Source organism: Propithecus coquereli, unplaced genomic scaffold, assembly GCF_000956105.1.
Source record: "Propithecus coquereli isolate 6110/MARCELLA unplaced genomic scaffold, Pcoq_1.0 Scaffold10, whole genome shotgun sequence".
Lineage (NCBI taxonomy): Eukaryota > Metazoa > Chordata > Mammalia > Primates > Indriidae > Propithecus > Propithecus coquereli.
In genome coordinates, this window is record NW_012133858.1 from 6,146,763 (window position 1) to 6,154,973 (window position 8,211).

An 8,211-nucleotide genomic window follows, 5' to 3' on the forward strand; every position below is an offset into this window, starting at 1 on the left:
CCCTTTCTGGCTTGAAGGTAGCAAGGCCCTGGAATGCTTCTCCCCATGTCCTGAACAACTGTAAAAAATTTAAGTCATACCACATTACTAATTCTATTATTTTTAATAGATTTGTTACACAATAGACAAAAAATTTCCAGTATAGAATCTAGCAACTAGTCATGTCCAAATGTTACCATGAGATGCAAATATGCCCTGGAAAGGTTTTATTTTACCAGTTCCCATCTTAGACTGCCCTTCTGAACATTAGACATCTGCAGCTACCCAACAATATCGGCTCTACAGATGTGACATCTATATTTAAAGGACCAATTCATACAATGGATTACTATGCAGCTATAAAAAAAGAATGAGCATATTCTCTGTATATTGATATGAAGCTTACCCTGATATATTGCTAAGTTAAAAATAAAAAGCAAGTATGTTTAATGATGCTTTTGAATAAAAATGGGGGAGAGATATTTACAATATATGCATAGAAACACTTCTAGAGTCTACAGCCACACCACCCTGAATGCACCCAATCTCAGAAGCTAAGCAGGGTTGGGCCTGGTTAGTTCTTGGAGGGGAGAAACACTCTGGGTACATAAGAAACCTGATAGGGATAATCTGCGTAGGAAAGGGGGGCAGGGAAAGATAATATCCTGGGCTAATGGGCAAAAGAAAAGAAGAGAGACAGTCTCACTGTGTACTAGTTGTACTTTTGACAATTATGTGAATATATTACCGCTTCAAAAATTAATTTTAAAAAAGGCACTTGATTACTTCTATGGTCTTCCTCCGAAAACTAACTGTCTAATCACAGGGAAAAAATATCAGACAAATCCCAATAGGGGGACAGTCTACAGAATACCTGCCCAGTACTCCTGAAAACTGTCAAGGTCATCAAAAACAAGGAAAAGACTGAGAAACAGTCACAGCCAGAGGAACCCAAAGAGACATGAAAACTCAATGTTTTGTGATATCCTAGATGGGATCCTAGAACAGAAAAAGGACATTAGGTAAAAACTAAGGACATCTAAATAACTGATGGACTTTAGTTAATAATAATATGTCAATATGGTTCATTAATTATAACAAATGTATCATGGGTCATTCAATATGAAATGTCCGATTTCAAATCAATTATTATATCTCAAACAAGAAGCAGTACACTTAATCAAAGTATACGCCTAACCCACTAACACAGCTTTGCCATCTTAACGGTAGCTTGTTTACGCCAGCAGCGAAGAAGCCTGGAGAGTGAGTGACAATGAAATCACGAAAGATGTTTTCCACAACTTGTTGAGAATTGAATATTTTTCCTTGCAAGAAGTGGTCCAAAGCCTGGAAGAAGTGGTAGTCAGTTGGTGCAAGGTCTGGTGAATACAGTGGATGACAGAGAGTTTCCAAGTCTAACCTCTGTAGTTTGAACAGCACTGTTCGTGCGACATGTGGTCCAGTGTTGTCTTGCAAGGGGATTGGCCTGTGTCTATTGACCAATCTCCGCTGCTTAATCGCAAGCATCCTCATCATTTCATCCAACTGGTTGCAGTAGACATCCACTATAATCGACTGACCAAGTTTCATGAAGCTGTTGTGGATAATACCAGCACTGGACCACCAAAACAGACACCAGTAGCTTTTTGTGATGAATATTCAGTTCTGGACTGTTTCAGCACTTCTTCTTTATCCAACCATTGTGCCCAATGCTTGCAATTGTCAAAAAGAATCCATTTTTCATCACACCTAACAATACAGCATAGAAATGGTTCGCCTTTATGTTGTGACAGCAAAGAAAGGCAATCTTCGAGGTGATTTCTCGTCTGACACTCATTTAATTCATGCAGTACCCATCTATCCAGCTTCTTTACCTTACTGATTTGTTTCAAATGGTTCAATATTTTTGGAACAGTGATATCAAACTTTGCTGCTAATTCACATGTAGGTTGAGATGGATTCGCTTCCACAACAGCTTTCAGCTCATCATTATCCACCTTGGTCTCTGGTTGCCCACGTGGCTCATTTTCAAGATCAAAACCAACAGAATGGAACTTGTCAAACCATCAATGTACTGTACGTTCATTGGCTACATCTTTCACAAACACTTTGTTGATATTCTGAGCTGTCTGAGCTGCATTGGTTCCACGACGGAACTCAATCATACTAGAAAATAATACACGTTTTTGATTTATCCATGGTTTCATAAAAATTGCTCTTCAAAAAATGTGAAAGATAATCACAAGCCAAACCGTGTGTTTGAAAGAATGAGGATGTATCTTCACAAAAAAATAAAACAAGAAGCATCAAAATGAAATATCAGACATATCAACTGTCAAACTTAGTACTTAAGGAAATCGGACATTTCATACTTCATAACCCAAATACTATAAGATGTTAATAATAGGCAAAACTGGTTGTGGGGTATATGGGAACTCTTTATACTATCTGCTCAATTTTTCTATAAATCTAAAACTGTTCTAAATTTTTAGGAAGTTTTTTTTTAAGCCATGAAGGCAAGGAGAGGGATCAATTGAGTACCAAGCATTGGCCTAACGGTGAGACCAAGACCATGCACCAGGCAGCAGGTGAGACAGACTCACTGCAACTCATCTCACCAATAGAATGTGTCATGAGAGCAAGGGAAGGAGTGGCCAATTCTCTCCACCCAAGGGATGCACAGGAGGGAGCAGGGGACATCCGGCCAGGAATTACAAAAGGATTTATATTATACTGTCATTTGCCAGCTATATGACCTTGGGCAAGTTACTTAACCCTTCCAGGCCTCAGCTTCCTCATGCCAACAATTCAGAGTGGACCAAATGGCCTCTATCATCAATATCAGCTCAAAAATTCTCGACACATTCCAGAGGGGTCTCTTTTTTCCCAGGATATTTCTTCCTAACAAGCCACATGCATATCCCCTGACTTCAAAGGTACCCATAGAAGGTGGCAGGGAGGTGAGGATGGGATGTGTTCCCCCACACTTCCCAATTACCAAGACTTATGTTCATCCACTATTCATGCAACTATTCATGTGTCAGGCACTGTTCTAGGCACAGAGGATACAGTGATAAATAAAGCCAACAAAACTCCCCTACTCAAGGAACTTACAGCCTGGTTAGAGAAGAATTCTAGTTGAGTAAGACGGACAATGATCAAAGTAAGTAGGTAGATTAGGTGGTGGTAAGTGCTCGGGAGAAAAATCAAGGAAGGAAAGGAGATAGGAAGAATGTAGGGAGGAGGTTACAGCTTTAGTTGGGAGTGGCCAGGGAAAACTTGGCTGAGCAAGAGACACTGAGAACAGGCTTGTGGGGTGGAGGAGGCCAGCCATGCAGATGTCTGGGAGGAGAGTATTCCAGGCAGACGGGAAGGGCCTGCTATGGGAGCATGGCCTGTACACTGGAAGGACAGTGGGAGGCCCATGTTGCTGGAGTGAAAAACACAAGGGGAAAGTGATGAGGGAAAGTCAGGGAAGAAGGGGGTGAGTTCCTAGCACCTGGCAGGACACTGTCAGGACTCTCGGAAGCCACTGGAGGGTTTTAGGCAGAGTGGCATGATCCGACTTGAGTTTTAACAGTATCATGAGTATGAGCTGAGAATAATTAAAGGGAATGTTAGGCAGGTATCAAATTTGCAGGTGGCAGAATACAGGCCAGGAGGGTGGTTCCTAGGGATGAAGAAGCCAGGGACCAGTCAGGGGAAGGGACTGCAGGAAAACACAGAACACCTGACAATCATGTATATCAATCACCTGGTAACATCCCAGGCCTCCTGTAAGCCTCCCCGGACCATGCCAATAAAAGGAAACCACCTGGGAGTCCTTAATATCTTTCTCCACTAATGCTGACTAACCTGTTCTCTCTCTGGAAAATATTTTCACTTTATGTAGCTTCCTTCTTTTCTACAATGACAGCTGTTTGTGTGGAATTGCTTCCTGTCTGTGGTCACTCGTTGCACCTTCCTGCTTGCGATTCTTCCAAGCAAGGAGCCAAAGAACCAGGACAACATTCTCTTTCAAAAACCCAACCGTGACAGGGAACAAGGACAGAAGAAGTAGGTCCCAGCTCTATAAGAGACAAGCAACCCACCTTTGAAAAACTCTGGCTGGGGTAGGGAGGGAATATGGTAAGGAGAGGGCAGGCCACATGACAGTGTCCTCGAGGCATTAGCCATAGGGGACAGGCCAAGCCCCTCCTGGAGCAAACTGTTCACCATAGGCCCCAGAATCACGCCCAGCACTCAACAGAAGCAAGAGGAAGCCTCACAAGCAAATGGGCACCTATAAATAAAGTGATCCTTTACATTTATAAAGGCCATTCATCCCATTCCAACTGGAAAGAAGGAAAACAAACTATAGTAGTCGTCTTTCCAAAGCCCTCACTCCAGCCAACTGGAAATACCTGTGAAAAGCGACCCTATCCCATTAACCCGGCTGCACACGGCCGTGTAGAAGGGGACCCTATATTTAAGTCCTGTGTAATTGTCCCACGTTGCTGACATCGTTAAAACTTCTCAGAATATTTCTATGGCCAGGCTGAAGAAGAAAAAGTAGTTACCAGGGCAGTTGGGCACAAAGGGCCTTTTGCCAAACTACTTAGATATTTTAATTCCCTGTTGCCTCAGTAGCTAAATAAGCATGGAGAACAAGCGGGAGAGGAATACTAATTAGAGCTAATTAGACCCTGCCCTCTTCTGCCTTAATCCCTTTTATAAAAAGCCCCCCTGTCTCAAGGATGATGGAGTTAAAATGTAAATCCGTAGGGTAAACAGCACTCTGCAAACCAAGCCCGCTGTTTGCATTTCATTGTCTTGTCAGTCCTAAACCTGAGCCTGGTTACCTAAAGAGAGCAGCAGACCCACCAAATTCCAACAGCCCCATCACAGACCACAGGAAATGTGGGGGGGATGGGGAGGGGAAGGGTGCTGCCAACATGAGTCCACTGAATAAAATAAAGGGCTCCCTTAGGATTTAGAGCATTCTAATTTGCAGGGCATTCACTAAAGGAACATTTTATTGCTTTTTTTAAAACAAATAAAGTATGAAGCAAGCATGACTCCAGTCATGCAGCAGGATCAAGACCATGTTCCTCTCTCTATCTTAGAGAGTGAGGGCAGTGTGGAAAGGCCTCACTCCAGTGAGACCTCTGGTCTTGTGGGACATCCTAGGGTCCTATCTGGAGGTTCTTAGCAGTGCAACAATAAGGAAAGCTGGAGATATCCCTGGGCAGGGGAAGGCTGTCGGCTGGCCAGGGTGACTTATTTGAAACAAGCCCCTTAAACTTAAGGTCAGTTTCCTGCAGGAACCAGGACAGAGATGAAAGTGTGGTTAAAGCAACAGATAGGGCAACTTGGCCATGGTGCAGGGACACCCAGACAGGCATGGCCCTGAAGGTCACCTCTTTCTTTTTTTCTGGGTAACTAAGTTTTTTCTTTCAAATCATGTTTCTGGTAGCAAGAGGGAAACAAGCTCTGAATAAAGTACCTACAGTAATTCAAGAAAAAAAGAAAAGGGAAGAGAAGGAAAATAGAATATTTGAAGATGGCTTAGCAACAGTGGGAAACTAGGAGAAATCCCACAGACAGGAGTCAGGGCCTTCTAACCTAGAGAGGCTCCAGGGCACTAGAGGGAGGTGGCAAGTCTGAGGGCAGTGACCCTGTCTGCTCTCACACCACTCTGGCTCTTCCCCTGGAGGCTGGCTGAGCTCCATAGGAAATGGCAGAAGATAAACCTATGGTCACAGAGAAGGGCAATGGGAAAAGGGAACCCGGAAGGAGTTCGAAATAAACCGCCATGGCTCAGTGCTTTTTCCCTACCCAAGCTGAGTCATGTAGGACAAAGGGCACTGGACCAAAAAGCCAGGTCCCTGGTCCACCACTCCCAACTCAGTGAGGGGGCAGAGGGACAGGTCATTTGCCCTCTTGAGCCCATCTGGAAAATGGAGATCATTGTGAGGACATTCATAAACTCTGAAAAAGAGAAATCACATTGCAAATGGAACATAATGTATTTTTAAAGTCCTTTGCAACTGGAAATATTTGTGTTTTTATTAGAACCATAGAATGTTAAACTGGAGGGGAACTGAAAAGCCATCTCCTTTAGCAGTTCCCAAACTTGTGGATTTCACAGAACACTACGATTTAAAAACAAGACAAAAGAAACAAACAGAAAAAGAGAAGGAGAAATTAGTATAGGATTGCCTAATTTTTTTTATTTTGCCAAAAATAAAAAACTACCATCTATTATCACCAAAAAAAGTTTTAAAAGTACATTATCCCACCAAAAAATAAAATGGACATAATTTCAAACCAAAGGACAGTCCTTGTCAAGCAGGGGACCGTTGACAACGACATATTCCTGCGTGTGATACCAGGCTACGTGTTCCTCTCTGCATTTCCCTGAGGCCCATGAAAACATCAGTGATGGGCACTGGTTGCCAGATGGGCATTCGGAATCCACTGATCTAATCCCAGCACTGGAGTGATTATTCTCCCATTAAAAAAAACTTTGCTACAGTATTAAGTTTGAATTAGGGCCTGAACGAACTTTTTGTTTGCGCAGACCCCTCCTCCGCACTCAGACATAAACTTCCACTGCCTTCATGTAAATGAGACTCCGTGGGGGGAAGAGTCCTCCCCTCCCGCAGCCAGGCAACCACTTGGCTCACAGGAGCCATCAAGTATCTCGGGCTTGCAAGTGAATAGAGTACCCCAACACACAATCATTTCCTAAGGGAAAGGAGGAATGGAGAAAGTTTGCACCAAACAAGGGTGTCCTTCCCCTGGGGCCTCCCAACTGCCACGTCCAACCCTCTCTCAACTCTGAAAACTTAAAGCAGGTAACAGGGCTCCTCACACAGCCGCCGGCCCACGGCAGTGTCGGGCAGAACAATCCCCACAGCCCCGTCCTCTACTCCAGGATCCTCCCTAGTTAGGGAGTGTCCAGGAGGGGCTGGGATTGGAGGCGTTGCCTGAGGGCGCCTGAGGGGCACTCTCGAAATGTAAATCGTCGGATGAAGTCTTTAGAAATGTGATGGGCAAGTTCCAGGAGGGCCCGTGGCTCGGGACTCAAGTCTCCCCTCGGGCTTGCGGCGGCTTGGGGAAGGGCGCAGGGGGCAGCATCCTTAAAGGAAGGCGGCTGGCCTTGGCGCTGTGAGACTTTAGGATTCGCCGTGGGGCCCAGTGTACCCGCGGTTTCAGGGGACGAGCCCCCCGGAGTCGCAGTGGCCCCACGCCATGGCTCCAGGGAGGGTTCCGGGGCTTAAGCCTCCGGCTGCCCTTCGCTTCCCCCGGACCAGGGCACCGGCGGCATGGCAGCGCGCCTCCCAGCAGCCCGCCCGCCCCCGGCCGGCCACAAGGGCCGCTTTGTGCCCGCGAATGCAGGGCCCCGGCCCCAAAGCAGGGCTGGCGGGGGCCCTCCCCGCGCCCTGGGCGCGGGCGCTCGCGGGCTAGGTCAGCAGACGGGCCAGGCTGTTTACACAGGAAGGGAAGGCTCCTCCTCACTCCGGGAGGGGACCGGAGATGGACAAGAGCCCTGCGGGGCTGCTGCGAGCTGTGTGCACCGGGTGGCGCACGCAGTTCGCAAGCGTCCCGCGCGGCTGTCCCCCAGCAGGGGACTCACCGGGGACTGCCCCGAAGGCGCCCTCCGCCCTCGGGCAACGCCTCCAGTCCCAGCCCTCCGAGACGCCTGTAGGCGGCTGTGAGCGCGACAAAGTTTCTTTCTGCACAGTTGGCGGCGCGGCGCCCGGCGCGACTTACCTGGGAGCCCGGGCACTAGTGCGCAGAGCCCGAGGAGGCAGGCGCACAGGGGCGCCGGGGCCCGAAGCATGGTGGGGTGCCGGCTCAGCGGCGGCGCGGGCGCTGCACTCCGCGGGGGCCGAGGGCGGGGGGCGGCAGCCGCATGCCCCGCGCGCAGCCAGGGGTCACAGCGCCCGCGGCTGGGCGGGAGGTGGTGGCGGCTGCGCTGGCCCGCGCCCCGCCGCCACCATCCCTCCCGGACCGCTCACAGCCGAGTCCCGGGCCCACCGCTGCCGGCCGGGACGCCTGGGGTGTCGCCGCTCGGGACGTCCCCGGCGGGCGGCTCTGGGCAGGGGAGGGGCTTGCTCCGCGCTGCGGCCGCGACTTGTGCTAGGAGACGCGCCCCGCGCCGAGGCTCCCCTGCGCGCCGGCACAGTCTGCCCTTCGCCTCCGCCCCTTCCCTTCCTCCCTCCGGCCCGCCAGGCTCCACTTTCC

The 8,211-nt window shown here is 48.3% G+C and overlaps 1 protein-coding gene across 1 annotated transcript in view; it reads right to left on the minus strand.

Annotated features, from left to right (window-relative positions):
• Positions 1-7,906, minus strand: part of ITGB5 (integrin, beta 5) — a 111,417-nt gene extending 103,511 nt beyond the window's left edge. The window contains exon 1 of the mRNA XM_012641596.1: positions 7,738-7,906. Within this exon, the coding sequence (XP_012497050.1) occupies positions 7,738-7,807 (70 nt within the window). The 5' untranslated portion in view covers positions 7,808-7,906. The remainder of the gene's footprint in view (positions 1-7,737) is intronic.
• Positions 7,907-8,211: the final 305 nt, after the last annotated feature.